This window comes from Rhinolophus sinicus, chromosome X (assembly GCF_036562045.2).
Source record: "Rhinolophus sinicus isolate RSC01 chromosome X, ASM3656204v1, whole genome shotgun sequence".
Lineage (NCBI taxonomy): Eukaryota > Metazoa > Chordata > Mammalia > Chiroptera > Rhinolophidae > Rhinolophus > Rhinolophus sinicus.
This window is the reverse complement of record NC_133768.1, coordinates 72,961,399-72,978,598: the sequence shown is the minus strand read 5'-3', so window position 1 is coordinate 72,978,598 and position 17,200 is coordinate 72,961,399. Positions and strand designations below refer to the sequence as shown.

Here is a 17,200-nt window from a genome sequence, read left to right as displayed (position 1 = left end):
AAGGCCTTCATAATTAAATTACTAGGTTGTTTGTCTTTTGTTTTTTAATGCTGTGTTTGTGATCTGAGAGTGTGAAGAGTTAAAGATGGCTTTTACATTTTTCGTCTGGTAAAGAATGGTTCCTGGCTATCCTGGGAACACTCTTAAAAGAGAGCCCAGGTGTAGCTTTACACAAAGCTGTTTGTTTTTGTGAATTGCTTTATCTAAGCTAGAAGGTACTTTTGCAATGTTCCTTTAGTTTAAAGCCCAAGACTGTTTTCCAAAAATATGGATCAGGCCTGGAAAAGGCAGCCTCTTAAGGTGAGTGGGAAACACTTAAGTAAACGGAATGGTGTGGCAACACTGAGGCAGCGTGGTAGAATAAAAGGAAACCTGAGCTTTGGAGTCAGACCTCAGTTTGAATCCCAACTATGCAATTTATTAGCTGTGTGATCTTCGGCAAACAATTTAATATTTCTGACACTTAGTTTTTTTATTGTCTAAACTGGAAGGATAATACCACCTTTCAGGGATATTGTAAGGACTAAATATAAGAGTGCATGTGAAGCAGGGAGCATTTGAGATCTTGCTCCCCAGCATATGTCATCAGTTTGGCTCAAATAAATAAATTCATAAATATTCAAAAAAAAAAAAAAAAGAATGCATGTGAAGTAAATGCCTTGACAGAGCTGGTGCTGAACAAATGGTAGCTTTTATTTTGTTTCCTTTTCCAAATGTTTACTATCCCTGCTGCCTGGTCTCATTTTTTCTGAACAATTTGTAGTGTTTCACAAGTTTGGCAGTTTGTCTAAAGTTAAATTCTACTCTCTAATGACAACAACAACAATAAAAATTCAACAGTATACCAATATTTAAATGATACATAGCTCTTATATACAAACGATTGATCACTAAATTGATTGACCACTATCAGGAAGGAAAGCTGTGAACCCCTCTGTTACACAAACTCTCTCCCATAGATTTCACTGTACCTATACATCAGCAAAAGTACTGGTAGTACGATTCATGGGCCACAATAAGGGAACAACCTCATGTCATACTGAAGATTATGTTACTATGCTAAGTGAAATAAGTCAGACCAAGAAAGACAAATACCCTATGACCTCACTTATATGTAGAACCTAAAGAACAAAATGAACAAACAAAACAGAAACAGACACATAGATACAGAGAACAAACTGATGGCTGCCAGCTGGGAGGAGGGGTTGGGGGGTTAGGTGAAAAGGTGAAGGGATTAAGAAGAAAAAAAGAAAATTATGCTATTTGTTAAAATGGAATTATATCTGTAATTATATTTCTTAAAATGGAATCAACTCCTGTACATCATTAAAGACTGTTAAACTCTTACCTGGAGGAATATGCAGCTTAAAAAGCAGCTTAAGCTTCTCAGTAAAACTTCCATTATACATTATGTCTGTTCAATAAAATTCAATAGAGAATAGTCACATACCCAAAGAACATTCAATCAGTTCCGGCAACACAGATTAATTAAGGTGCAGATATCAACCAGGAATTAGAATTCAGAAACCTTTTGTTACTTAAGCTAACAGTTAAACAACCACCCAGTTAGCCAGATTATCTTCTAGTGTATAAGCAAAACACCCTTTATCAGAGGGATAAAATGCTCTTCTGTTGATCTCCCTTTCCCCAACCGCAGATTTCTTTTTTCTTTTGAATGCAACCTTATGCCTCATTTGAGGAGAAAACTCCTCTTCAAGGGGCAGTCCCTGGTAAGAAAGCATGCTGGGGTGTCTGGAAAAGAAAGGAATGACAGAACTGGTGGCCCATCTACAAGCACAACATGTTTGTTGGATATTCCTCTATCACTTTCCTAGGCTATGCAGTTGGATTTTTACTGAGGGGGATATCCTCCTGAAGTATATCCATTTGCCTGGGTGTGGGAAAATTGGGACATCCTCTTTCTTCATGTTAACCGTTAAAACATCCATATTTAACAGCTTGCTTTTCTGGAAAGGTAGGGGCAAAATGAGACCAATATACTTAGGTTTAGCAACAAACACATAAACTGTCCAGTTATTGCTAACGCTGGACACAATGTAACTCAGGATGATAAAAATCTGACCAAATCTGCAATAATAGGCAGTACTAAGTATTTCTAGGGGTACCTTTATGCTTGCTTTAAAAAAGAAAATTATTGGACACCATCCTACCAATTGCAGAGGAGAATTCTTTGAAGTTTATAAGGCAGTCCGAGTTTTCATCCAACAATCTGAATGTCCATAAAGCTAATGAGTCTCTGTTCGCAGAATGAGCCCAGGGACTCAACAAGTGATACAACACTCTGAATTGCTGGCAGTCAATCTGATACTGTTCCAAATATGGCAGACTGGGGTCATGGTGCTTTAATATTGGATAACTCAAACACCAGTAATAAGTAAAAAACAGCTCTTTCTATTAAAAACAAACAAAAAAGGAGAGTCATTAAATCAGAAAAAGTAATTTCCTAACTTTCTTTTAAACATGTATATTAAATTAATTAAAGATGAGATATTTAAGCATGACTGTGATAAAATTCTACTAAAAGAATATTGTTTTTTATTTAAAGAAAAAGAATACCTTAAAGATGACATAAAGTTCATCCAATTCATGAAGGCTCAATTTCACATCTTGAGATACAACACGCAACTTTAAAAAGATTAAAATCAATTTAGAATTTAACACTTCAGTATATAAATTATCTTTGAATCCATTTAGAAATCTCCCTCTACCAGAATATTTTTATTCTAACTTTAAAAAGGAACAAGAAAAGTAAATGAACCTATTTTGCCCTTTATAAAGGTAGTATATAGACTACAGTTGAATTCTACTATTATGTACTTTGACCTTCATCTTTTCATACCAGAATCACTGCCGAAGGACAGCCACTTAATGTCTATAAATATAAGCAACAGTATTCGAAGTCTCATTCCGTATGTTCCTCACTTGCCACATAAGCAATTTGTTAATTCACCACGAGGGGTTGTCACTAAACACTTCAAAGGTATTGGGAGATGTACAGTCCCTCTCTGGGCCAAAAAAACGTAATCCAAGAAGTAACAAGCTTAGAAAAAATATAACTTTAACGTACCCCATGAAAAATAAGTATAACGGTACAATGATTTTGGTATTTAAGAAATTTAAAAGTGAGGGTAAAAAGGCTAAAATTAATGAAAGGGGAAATAAAAAAAAACCAGTAGGCTCAATAACTGGTTAATGGAAAAAAACAAGTAAAATAGACAAATACCTGGCAAGTGGGATAAAAGTACAAATAAATATCTTTGAGAAGGAAAATGATAATATAAACATAGATACAGGGGTTATTAAAAGTGTCCAGCACACAGAAGGTGGTATTAAATATCTGTTGAATGAATTCCATAATCTTTATATGAAACGGATAATTCTGTAGGAAAATATAAATGATCAAAATTAACTCAGGAATAGGAAACTCTGAATAGACAGAGTTAAAAAGGTAATCAAAGACCTGCCTCCCATCAAAAGGTAGCAGATACAGATAGTTTTACAGGCTCATTTCTTCAAATTTTCAGGTAACAGATAATTCCTATGTGATCTAATCTATTGCAGAATATAGAAAAATGTGACTTATTCCAAAATTCATTCTAAGACGAGAATACAACTCTTAGATGAAAACTAAAGTTAGCACACACACACAAAGAGAAAAGTACGCCAATGTCACTTTAACATAAATGTATAGAACCTAGCTAAACTACCAAAATTATCAACAACGTGACCAAATAGGATTCATTCAAGATCCAACAGAAGTCTAATATTAGGAGTTCTTTAATATAATTTACTCCATTAATAAAGTAGAAAAATACATAATCTCAAGGTATGGAAAAGTCACTTGATCAAAGTTAACAGTCAATACTGATTTTTGAAATACCAAAATCTTTTAACCTAGAAACTGAATGAAACTCCTCAATCTGACAAAGGACATCCTTTAGAAATCAACAGCAAACATCACATTTAACAATAAAATGCTAGAGGCATTCCTATGAAATTCAGCAGTAAGAAAGTCTACTCTCACTGCTATTATTTAATTCTTCTCTAAAGATGATACCCAATATAGTAACACACACTCACACACACACACACACACACACACACACACACACACAAACAACAACAACAAAAAACCCAACCTAAAAAATGTATGAATATCAGGAAAGGTCAAAACTCTAAGACTAGACATGATATGCTTGCCTATTCAAAAAATTTGAGAAATTAAACCAAAAAATATTAGAACTAATGAGAGTCAGTTACACAGCCACTTAATAAACAACATATGCAAATCCATAGCTTTTACATACACAGCGATAAACAAATTAGAAAATGTAAAGGAAAAAATGATCTCATTCATATTAGCAACAAAACCTCAAATGCATACCAGTAGATAAACCCAACGAGAAATGTGTAAGACCCATATATGAGAACTATAAATACTTACTAAAGAACCTTTAAAAAGACATCATTAAAATGGATATTAAAAACTTTTTAAAAACCTCACCAGATTTCAAAATGGACTATAAAGCCATACTAGTTAAAACAGTATGGTGCTGTTGCAGGAAAAAAAGAGACTCCAGGCATAAACCCATGTATGTATATAAGTATTTAGCACATGAAAAAGGCAGATTACAGTACAGTACAGTAGGAATGGACTACTCAATAAATGGCATTTAAACAATGGGTTGTTTCAGTTGGAAAAGAAATACCATTCGAGTCCTACCTCACATTGTAAACAAAAGATACTTTACGTGTATTACAGAGCTAAATGTTTTTTAAAAAATCAAAGCAATACCAGTACCATAAGCCAATATGACAAAGTATGTTTACAAATTATACAATTTTAAATAGGAAAGGCCACTTGCTAAGTTTGACATAAAACCAACACAACATGCAAAAAATAAAAGATTGAACTATGTAAAAATTTGAAACTTGTATACTCTGAAACATACCCTAAAGAAAATTAAAAAAAAAAAGATTAAAGGGAAATATTAGTCACAAATATAACTGATAAAGAATACCACTAATATATAAAGAGTTCCTACAAATCAATAAGATAAAGACAACCTCACAGAAAAATGGGCAAAGCCTATAAATAAGCAATTAAGAAATGAAAGAAGCTATGTGATCAGTGAAATAAAAAGTACAATTTTATTTTTTAATCTATCAAATTGGTGCAAATTAAAAACAACAAAAGAACAAGACAAACAAATGAGAAACAGAAACTCATAGACACAGACAATAGTTTAGTGGTTACCAGAGGGTAAGGGGGGTGGGGGGTGGGGGGTGGGAGATGAGGGTAAGGGGGATCGAATATATGGTGATGGAAGGAGAACTGACTCTGGGTGATGAACACACAATGGGATTTATAGATGATGTAATACAGAGTTGTACACCTGAAATCTATGTAATTTTACTAACAATTGTCACCCCAATAAATTTAATAAAATAAAATTTAAAAAAAATTAAAAAAAAATTTTAATATCTGATGTTAGTGGGAGTGTGGGAAAAGGGGAATCATTACACACTGTTGGTGGGATTATATTTGGTACAAATCCTTTGGAGGACAATTTGGCAGGACCTGTCATTTTAAAATGGGTAAACCCTTTGACCCAGCTTCCACTTCCAGTAATCCACCTTACAGAAATTATAAATGTGTAATAATAGATATGCGAGGATGTTTAGATAAGGTATTATAAGAGCAAAAAATGTCATACTAAATGTATATCCACATATATAGTTAAATAAAGTACAGCATATCCATACTATGGTATACCATTCAGTACATTAAGGAAAGTGAGGTAGCTATGTATGTACTGATATACAATGACCATATATTTTTTGACTGAAAAAAAGTAAACTGCAGAAAATGTCAAGAACCATATGACTTCACTCATATGTGGGATATAAAACTGAAAACAACAAAGGATCAAGACAAGCAAACAAACAACTCATTGACACAGACAACAGTTTAGTGGTTACCAGACGGGAAGGGGGAAGGGGATTGGTAGATGAGGGTAAATGGGATCAAATATATCATGATGGAAGGAGAACTGACTCTGGGTGGTGAACACACAATGTGATATATAGATGATGTATTATATAAGTGTACACTTGAAAACTATGTAATTTTACTAATTATTGTCACCCCAATAAATTTAATAAGAAAAAAGTAAGCTGCAGAACAAAATGACTGGTATGATCTCATTTAACAAACTGTATTACCACCCCCTACCACACAAGCGCGCGCGCACACACACACACACACACACACACACACACATTTATGTCTATAGATCCACAGAAAAAGATGTGGAAGGTTATCTGCCAAGTCATTTTAATATTGGTTACTCCTGGGGTAGGGAACATTTACTGTTTTACATTTCTATAATGTTTGAATAATTTACAATGAACATATATTACTTCAGTATTATTTTTAAAGTTAATTTATAAAAACTAAAACAAGGAGGCTCTATGCTATTATAATTATATTACAGCAACATCAGTGATTTAATTGAAATCTAAACCCGGAATCTTCAGAAATGTTAACTTTCCCAGATTTGTACCTCTGAGGACTTGGCTTTTAAACAAGTAGGTTTACAAAAGCAATACATATACTTATGATAAAAGCTCAAACAGTACAGAAGGATACATATACAGCAAAGTAAAACTCTCCCTATTCTGATAGCAATCTGTTAATTCTATTCATCAGAGGTAACCAATATTAAAAGCTTCTTATGTAGCCATCCAAATATTAACAAGGAGAGAATTTCAAACACACTGTTTTCTACCTTTCTCACTTTACCTTAGGTATCTTAGGATAATAATATGTATTACCAACATTGACTACTATGTAGGTCTGCTGTTCTTATTGATGGCGCACATCACAAATATGTTATGCTTAAGTGGGTGCATCATAACATTCACTATTGAAGGTCAAATAATACAAAACATATTGGAGAAACCAGCATAATTCAATCAGAAGAAAATAACTTATTTCCTCTCAAAAAATTTATAGTAAGCTAAACTGTGGCAAGAATCTAGCTCAAAAGTTTAGTTATTTTCATTTTCTTTACATAGAATGATAATATTTTAAGGGAAGTAGAAGAAAAAAATGTTACTCCAACTGGGTTTCCCCCATTGAGTGAATACTCACCACATTCTGTTTTGTTGTTTCCTCTAGGGTCTGTATCACAAACAACCTATTTCGACAGCGCATGCTGTATATATCTTCACAACAAATATTACCATATTTCTGTAAGAAATATGGTTTCAGTGGATACACATTCATAATCAACAGTCACTTCTCTTACAACTGAATTTCATCAGATTCAATTCTCAGAGGCCTTGGTTCTATTTTGAGCTATTTTCCTAACTTGTTCAGTGATTATGCAAATTTTCACCTCCCACATTTGTTTTTCCACATATTCACTGAGAGCATTCCATCTACTATGTGTCTAGGCTAAGTACAAGATCATTGGTAAAATTCTTAGTCCCTAAGGAGAGAATAATTTTCACCTTTTTACATAGTGATAGTTAAAAGTGGTCATTATTTGTGAAAGTAAGAGAATCTAATATCATTTAATGAAAAGCAAATGGAAGCAGAGGAAGCTATATAACCTAGGAACAGTTCACAGAACTCATTTTTAAAGTGAATCGTATTTTAAATGATATCTTTACTTGCCTTAGTATCTTACCCTTAATATACCACTAGAGACATAACTATAGTATTGATTATTTTAAACATGCTATGCAATTATATTTAAGGTATTAAAAATCTTACCTCATTTGACTCTCTAATCAAATCTGTAATATCCACTCTAATATGACTTTTTCCATCATTCACATTTGAGCCTTGCTGAACACTTGAAGGCAATGGGCTATCCTTATTAGTGACACTGTCAAAGAACCTATCCAAAAGTGATAGTAATACAAGAATTAGTGGAAGCAAAATGCAGAGAAAATGACAGCTAATTTCTCCCTAGTTAGTCAGAGGTTAATTTCAACTATGAGGACTAAGGAAGGTCTTATGAAGAAGTGGAATTTGAAAATGACACGGAATTAGTAAGACACGGGAGTGGGGAATGGGATGGTGAAGAAATTATTTCAGAGGTAGGGAGGAAAGTGTGATGGAAACAAACAGATTCAGTTTAAGGCAAATAGCACAGAGCCCAGTAAGGATGCAATATAGGGTATGTAGAGGCATGTAAGGAAAAATAAGAATAGGTACTCCTAGGCTTTAACACAGTGAGTTCTAAATGCTAGAGTGAGGTATTTATATTTTATTCTGTACATCATGGGATTTTATGTACCATTGTAACAGTTACCCAATCAAATATTCATAAGTAAAGCTCAGCCAACCTGATTGAAACCACTTGAAAACCAGAACAATTTCCCCCACTGGATATTAAATATTAGCAACTATCCATCCCTCTTCAAATTACTTTTACACAGAGACACTTTATAGCTCAAACTGGGACTATGAAAGTTCCAGCATAATGAAACAACAATATCAGTGGTTTACTTCAAAAGCATTTACTTTTGTTATATTCTATTTGAAAACAGAGGAGTGCCTTAGGCCTAGCTTTTTCATTCAACTAGCTTTGTGACCTCGGGCAAATTGTTTCAAGTTTCTAGGGCTCAGTTTCCTCATCTGTAAAATAAGGGGACTGAACAACATAATATCTAAAGGGCTCTTTGGATTTAAATATTATGGTTCTTATGGTACCTGTTTAAAGCTGTCACAGCTTCAGCATCATCTTTACATGCCAGCAATTTGTCTAAATTATAGTCAAGTATTGCCAATCCCAGTTGTAAAATGGCCTTTATTCCGTCATAGAAAAAACAGTCCACCACATTTACTGCACTTTCAATAGGTAGCACGCTAATAAAAAGTGTGAGGAACCATGAGAGAGAAACTGAGGAAAAGAATGTCATATCAGTCATGTGTTCTGTCAGCTGGGGAAGGTGATCCCTAATAAGTTCTTCAAAGACGGCCTGATCCACCAGGGCACCTGGAGAACATAAAAAGAAGTTTAAAAATTAATACCTTTCAAAAGGACTTGTTTCTGATACTTCCCACTTCTATTACTATAGTATGCTGATATATCTCATTTCTCTTCCTTAAATTATGAGCCTCTTCAGTGCGTTTTCTATGTTTCATGTATGTCTTTATCTGCTACCATGTTTCCCCGAAAATAGGACATAGCTGGACCATCAGCTCTAATGTGTCTTTTGGAGCAAAAATTAATATAAGATCTGGTATTATATGATACTATATTATATTATGTTATATTATATTACATTACATTATATTATACCTGGTCTTATATTATATAAGAACCGGTCTTACATTATATTAAAATAAGACTGGGTCTTATATTAATTTTTGCTCCAAAAGACGCATTAGAGCTGATGGTCTGGCTAGGTCTTATTTTCAGGGAATCACGGTAGCAGAGGGTCTTGCATGAAGAAGCACTTGAGAAAGTCAATTAAAATTCATTTGAACAATTATTTATTGAATTGTTATTATGTGTATCAACCTGCACGTGTTATAAGAGATATACCAATTACTGAAATGGTCTCATCTTCAAAAAGCTTAATATCTAGTAGAATGTAAGATAAATACCCACCTATAATGAAAGGCAATACAATCAATATCCTAGCCATGATACTGAAGGCTTATGAGGGTACAAAGGAGAGACCACCTATGATTTTAAGGTAGGTGACCATAGATCTATAAATATTTGATGACTGAAGAAAATATTACACAATTAAGGAAACAACTTGATCCCTTTCAAATTTTGAAAATATCTATACAAGTCATATAAATTTGGAGATTTTAAGCTGATTCAAATCTATCTCTCATCAAGAAACTATTAAAAAATTTCCAGCAGCTCTCGATGCTTCAGATCACCACTGTTTTAACAATATGGAGATAATAAACTTAGAATTTCTATTTTATTAAGAAACAGGCCAGGTACTTTAGTCTTTAAAAAAGTAACATATTAATTTTCCCAATTGTTATTCAGTACAAAAAGCTCTTCTCTTGAGCATGTCAGTGAATGTGACATTTTGATATTGCTTGCATTTTGTATATTTTAAAACCTAATTGATCAGTTCTTCCATTTGATAGGTAACTGGATAGACAACAGGCATATAAATTGTTTGGAAAAGAAATACAGTTATATATGTTTATGTGGGGTTTTTTTGTTTTGTTTTTTTTTTTTTACCAATTATTCGACGATTAAAATAATCAGGCAACATTCGTTCACACACAGCAACCAAAAGCCAAAAAGCTTCTTCCTCTTTTGCATACAGAAGCAACACTGAAGTCAAAATGTTCATTGCCTAAAATTCACAGAAAAATAAAAAATAAATACCATCATTTATATCTCCATTCACTTAAACTGCTTTTCAAAAAAAAGAGCCCTGTATCGATAACTTTCTTTTTTTAATTAAAGTTTATTGGGGTGACAACTGTTAGTAAAGTTACATAGATTTCTCACAGTATATGTTCACCACCCAGTCAGTTCTTCCATCACCATATATTTGTGTATCAATAACTTTCAATGAATAAACAGGACTGATATGTAACACTTATGGGTGTCCCACCCATTATAATTGAATCTGTGGCAGAGAGTGCTAGCTATTCACCACAATCCATCTCCCCTTCTTCCATGGTATCTGCACATACGTGTGCTCAGCCACACATTTTGCAGACTTCTATGTGAATAAGTGTGGCCATGAAACCAAGATCCTTCAGTAATATGTAGGTGAAATGATGCGTGCAGCTTCCAGGCCTAGGTGATCAGATCTCCCCCAACTGTTTCTCCACGCTCTCTCCTCCTGCCCCTGAGTAGTAATGGCAATGAAAGAGCACCTTGGAAGCCATGTTTTGAAGATGACAGAGCCTGCTATTAGCCTAAGTCCCTGAATAATCTCATAGAGGAGAGCTACCTACTGACTTAAATACTTGCTCTCCTTTGTTTATTCTTTTAAGTAAACTTTTATGTTTTGAGCTATTATCTGTTTGAGATTATTTGTGTTAGCAGTCCAGCATACCCTAATTAATGTAGGATTTTTTTCAGTGATTCTGCTACTGCCCACAAAATAAAATTCAAACTCCTGACCTATCCCAATCTACTTTATTGATTTTTTTCTCTAACTACTTCACTTCATTCACCATACATACACTTCTACTAAATAGAACATGGTCCTATATACATTCCGCATCTACCTCTACCTGTATTTGGTTACATTGATCTCTTCACCTGGAATGTTTTCATTCCTTTTCCATACATACAAATTCCACAAATATGCAAAATCTACAAATGTTTTCTCTTCCATGAAGCCTTCTTTGATTCCTCCAAGTGCAAATAATTTATCCCTATTATAAATCCTGATGGGACTTTATATTTCTCTAATAATCTGCCTCATTTGTTTTTCATTTGCCAATGAATGTTTTAATATCCTGTTTCCCCAAAAATAAGACCTAGCCAGACAATCAGCTCTAATGCATCTTTTGGAGCAAAAATTAATATGAGACCAGGTCTTATATTATATAGTAAAATAAGACTGGGTATAATATAATATAATATAATATAATATAATATAATATAATACCAGGTCTTATATTAATTTTTGCTCCAAAAGACGCATTAGAGCTGACTGTCTGGCTAAGTCTTATTTTCGGGGAAACACAGTACCTACCAGTCTATATATTTTTAAAGTGAAGACCCTTATCTGATTCATCTTGATATATTCTTCAGCACCTAGCACAATATAATTTACAAAGCAGGAATTCAATAAACATGCTAGATATAAAAGAAAAATGAATTAATGAAATATTAATTCTCCTAAGTATTTCCACTACCGTTCTACTTAGATTAATAATATCCACTATCAATTGCTGCCCACCCGCTTGTCATTATTATCACAATTTTTAAGCTAGTGGAGCTGGATTTGATGTGATTGTATCACCTGGAATAAGGACACAGTTGGACTCATAACGAAGTCATACCTGGCAGTATCCAATTTTGGGATTCCTGTATGCGTAAGCAGTGAGTACCCGTCTCAGAGCAGATATGCCAGTGTCACTCTGAAAGGCTGGGTGCTCAGGCAGGGAGCGACGCAAATCACGTTCAATTTCTTCAGTAGCCAAGTTACAGGTCCCTAAGGATTGCTCAACCACGTCAGCATAATAGCCGGGATTAGCAGCCATGTCATTAACAGCACCTGTCAAGATGATTGCATTGACATACAGAAGAAGAAGAATATAATAAAGCTACTACTTGTGTATGTACACAAAGGATTGGAATACCTTTAAATTTAGTTTTATGCTTAAGTAGTATGTGAGCACAAACAAAAGAAAAAGCATCACACTAGAATCTGTAACATGAGGACCCCAATTTTATCCAACAGAATAACATTTTCATGAACTGTTTTTTCCCCCTTAACTTTCTTTTGACACTAGAGATAGACATCTGACCCCCAACAATTAGTTATGTCTTGCCTGATAAATTAATCTGCTCAGTGGATAGATGAAGTCTGACAATTAAGTTCGCGAACTCATCCTAGGAAAACGTGCTACATAGCTCACTGCTGAATATCACTATGGTCACTTTCGAAGAACTCCCCTTGGGAAGCTATGCACCAATGCCAGCACCTAGTGAACCCTTCAAAACAATTTTGGAACTCTTTTTCTGGAAAGGCCATAGGAGCTGTCATCATATTACCTTGCTGTCCTGAATGTCATCAAAATGTCTTCCTTTCAATATTTCCTTTATCTTTGGGTAAAGAAAGAAGTCACTGGGGGCCAGATCAGGTGAGTAGAGAGGGTGTTCCAATACAGTTATTTGTTTACTGGGTAAAAACTCCCTCACAGACAGTGCCCTGTGAGCTGGTGCATTGTTGTGATGCAAGAGCTCCTTCAGGACCATTTTTGCACACACCTTTCCCATGCCAAGATTTTCAGTTAAGATTTTCCAAACTGTTTCTCTATCGATGTTTACTTGGTCTACTATGCTTCTCACAGTCAGCCAACAATTTTGATGCACAATTTGATGACTTTTTGCAATGTTATCGTCAGTTCTGCTCCTTACTGGCTTCCCTGACCTCTCTTCATCAGTGATGTGTTCTGTCCCCTCAGAAAAACGTTTAATCCATTTGTATACTGCTGTTTTCTTCATGGCATCATCCCCATCAACTTGGACTAGCATGTCCCTGATATCACCTCCAGTCTTGCCGAAGTTTAACAAGAAAATTAATGTTTGTTCCTTGCTGTAATTCAAGCTCAGACATTCTTGCGATGGCATACAAAAACATGCAACAATAATGAACACCACTCAGCAAGACACCGCCAAACATCGACACGAACACAGCTGTGAGACACTGATATACCAAGGTTATGAAACCTTACTGAGCTGTTTGTACAGTGCTGCCAACGTAAGCACATGTTGACAAGTTCGCGAATTTAATTGTCCAATCCCGTATAGGTAAGTACACATAACTAATGCACCCTCTTTGACTGGTCTGGATTCATGATGAATAAGACTTTGTCCTAGCCATCTTTGTAAATATTTTTATTTAGCTTGGTACATAACTCCTAGAAGGGGCATAATTCATGTCTGTTAAATAAAGTGAATAAATATAATACCTGAAAAAAGCATCCAGAGCTCTCCTCTTAAGGTCTCTGGAATCCCTCTTATAACCAGATCTTGAGTCTTTTTGGTCCGAAACATGCTAACACCACGTCCACATTCTGCAAATAGGATGTTCCATGACTGTTCCTTCATCTTTTCTTTTAACTACAACCAAAAAATAAAATAAAGTAAAATAAAATAAAAAATAAAATAAAAATCAAAGCAACTAAACATAATGAGAAATTAACTTCTTTCAAATAACTTGATAACTGTCTTCATCATGACACAATACCTATGGAAATCAAGAACAGAAGATCAAAAGCAGTATCCAGGGGCTAACACTGGACCACTGTCATCACAAAAATCTTTTAAATCCACGTGAACATAATAGCTTTAATGTACTACTTTAATTCTTAGCTAAACTCATATAAAAATGGAAAAAGCATTACACTTAGAAGGTAAAGCTTTGAGCCATCATTCTTCCCAAATCACTTCGATTAGGACTGATTATAAATCTATGCAAATGAAACCCAATACTCAACTTTCATCTTTTATCTTAATTCATAATAGTCCTTTTGTGTAATGGAACCAACCATAATACACAGTAGTACCTGCTGGAAAACCTTTCCAAGCCCCAAAAGAAGAGTGTTCAGTTGTAGCATCTTCTAGTCTGCTCTAAGATTTTTATTTTTGATCAACTGTTTTAGTCCATAGATTTAAATATTTTGTTTCCCTACCATTTTGGAATTAAGAGTCTCCAAATTCTGAGGGTGAAATACCGTCATTAAGGCTTCAGTGTTCACAGTTTTACTGCATTCTCTCTGACATGTTAAAGATTGTACCTCAATATTATCAGATGGGTCTGCAGAATCAGAACTTACAGGGACCTGAAAAAGAAAGAATGCAATTGTCTGAAATGTATGTTTAAAAGTTTCTGCAATAAAAGGTGCTAATGCTTTATTTTTCATTTATAAACCACAATCTAAAGCAATGTCTTAGGGAGACATTGTTTTTCTATCAAAATTAGAGATGTCAACAAATCAATGTCTGGAACAGGAAACTCAGGACCTCAGTGAACCCCCTCGACTACAAAAGCAACAAAATACTGGCAAAACATAAAAAACAAACAAACAAAAAACCACAACAGTTCAGAATGTAGGAAATTAACCACAGGCACAGAACAAACTGAAAAGCATGAATTCAATCAAGTAAAACTAATGAACCTCAATGAGAACACCAGAGTCTGTGAAGTTTTAACTCGAGGCTATTCCCATCTGTCACCCTCCCAAGCTCAGAGGTGTGGTAGTGATGAAAGCCAGCATCATCACAGCAAAGAATCCTTTGGAGCTTCATTAAAAGCCCCATGCCCAGGACACAGTCAATATTTTGACCAAACTAGCAGCTCCCCGGAAAATCTCCATTCCCAGGATGCTGTTATCATTTGATTTCATTCAGAGCTCAGCTCTGTGAGAGAGAAGCCCCTTCCCCACAGCATTAGAGCAAAGCAGAGCAATCTTCTGATAACATCACAGCTGTCTAAGGCTACTTCATTATGGGGCAAACAAGACCCTGGCTAAAAATGGAAAAGGAAGACCTGGAGAATCAGATGACCATAGGGAACTTTGAAAGGCGCCAACATATTCTTGAGTATCTAAATGTATGCATGCATGTGCAGGGCTCTGAATCTGCCCAGGAAAGAAATGGGACAGGAGGAAGTCCCAGTCACTCAACTCTGGCAGACTTTGGAAGTAAGAAGTGAAACCTAAGGCTGATTTATAAACTGCTGGAAGTTTGAGGTATACTTTTGCACAAAGATCCCCTTGGCAAAGGTGGAAAATTTCATGGTTCAAGGCATTTAAGGAAGTCTTCTGACCCATCATTGGCTGACCACTAATTTATACTGACTCTGGGTGATCCAAGGAAGCCACGCCTAAAAATAAGAACATGAAGTATAAACAAAAAAGCAACAACAAAAATGTCCCTGAGGGGACAGAGTTGTTGGATTTTGTAAAGTAAGAATGTAAAGCAGATGTTAAAGAACTAAAGAAAACTACCTTCAAAAAAAAAAAAAAAAGATCCAGTTAAAAAATAGGTAAAGATCTAATTAGAGACCTTATCAAAAAAGATATAAAGATGACAAATAATAATTTGAAAAGATGCTCAACATCATGTCCTCAGGGGATTGCAAATTAAAACAACAATGAAATACCACTGCACATCTATTAAAATGGTTCAAATCCGAAACACTGATAACACCAAGTGCTCCTGAGGATGTGGAACAACAGGAACGCTCTCTCATTCATTGCTGGTGGGAATGCAAAACAGTATGGTCACTTTGGAAGACTGGCAGTTTCTTACAAAGGTACGTACAGTCCTACCATATGCTTAGCAATTGTGCTCCTAGGTATGTACCCAAATGAGTTAAAAAGTTATGTCTACACAAAAACCTACACATAAATGTTTACAACAGCTTTACTCATAATTGCCAAAACTTGGAAGCAACCAAGGCATTCTTCAGTAGGTGAATGGATAAAACATTGCAGTATATCCAGAACATGAAATACTTTTCAACAAAAAAAAAGAAATAAACTATCAGCAAAACTAAGGGTTTTTTAATTGAAAAGATCAACAAAACTGACAAACGTCTGGCAAGATTTACGACGAAAAAAGGAGACAGGACTCCAACAAATGAAATTAGAAACAAAAGAGGACACATTACAACTGATACCACAGAAATACAAAGATCCTAAGAGACTACCATGGTCTCATTTATACTACGAAAGATTTTAATTTTGATGAAGTCCATTTGACTATTTTTTTTCTTTTGTCATGTGTTTTTGGTGTCAAAGCTAAGAAAAAACATTGCCTAATTCAAGGTCATGAAGATTTAGTCCTGTTTTTTAAGAGTTTTATAGTTTCAGCTCTGACATTTATTTAGGTCTTTGATCCATTTTGAGTGCCTTTTTGTGTATGGTCCAACTTTTAGAGAAATTAGCAAGACTGATCAGATTTTACTTCTGTCCTCATATCAAACTAAGGAATATCCTGGGTACATACATGAAGAGAAGGGAAGATTAGAAAGTTGGGGTAATAAAACTCTTGATGGCCAACATGAAGGTTCTGTGTCTGGAACTGAGATGTATGTGTGTGTGTATACACACATACATATGTATATTACATGTGTTCATTGTGAGTTTCTATTATCAAAGGGAAAGTTAGTCTTATCAACACTGCATTATAATTGACTTAAGCATAATAATCTATAACTGACTGAGCATAATCTTTTCAGTCTCTGGAGAGAGAGGTAAAAGCCTCTATAATTCAACTCAAACAAAATAATATAGCTAGTAGAGTCAATGTTGATTTTTCTTTGAATTTTTAATTACAACATAAAAACTTATGATAAGTTTTATCAACGTACTAAAAACATGAGGTTCCTAGGCACTGAAAAAATTAATTTGAAACTATCTACGTTTCCATGAAAAACACACTAAACATCAAAATCAGGCCCTTAACTGCTCTTTGCTAAAAATATT

At 34.7% G+C, this 17,200-nt stretch overlaps 1 protein-coding gene across 2 annotated transcripts in view; it reads right to left on the bottom strand.

Moving 5' to 3' along the window:
- TBC1D8B (TBC1 domain family member 8B) overlaps positions 1 to 17,200 on the bottom strand; it is a 69,635-nt gene that overhangs the window by 7,248 nt on the left and 45,187 nt on the right. Inside the window, exons 8-17 of one of the 2 annotated variants that reach the window (XM_019717708.2) lie at positions 14,402 to 14,551; positions 13,679 to 13,829; positions 12,044 to 12,258; positions 10,254 to 10,371; positions 8,750 to 9,035; positions 7,805 to 7,931; positions 7,178 to 7,276; positions 2,578 to 2,646; positions 2,172 to 2,412; positions 1,349 to 1,414 (exon numbers count right to left, since the gene is read on the bottom strand). In XM_019717708.2, the coding sequence (XP_019573267.2) occupies positions 1,349 to 1,414; positions 2,172 to 2,412; positions 2,578 to 2,646; positions 7,178 to 7,276; positions 7,805 to 7,931; positions 8,750 to 9,035; positions 10,254 to 10,371; positions 12,044 to 12,258; positions 13,679 to 13,829; positions 14,402 to 14,551 (1,522 nt within the window). The remainder of the gene's footprint in view (positions 1 to 1,348; positions 1,415 to 2,171; positions 2,413 to 2,577; positions 2,647 to 7,177; positions 7,277 to 7,804; positions 7,932 to 8,749; positions 9,036 to 10,253; positions 10,372 to 12,043; positions 12,259 to 13,678; positions 13,830 to 14,401; positions 14,552 to 17,200) is intronic. The other variant, XM_019717709.2, reaches the window with a different exon arrangement.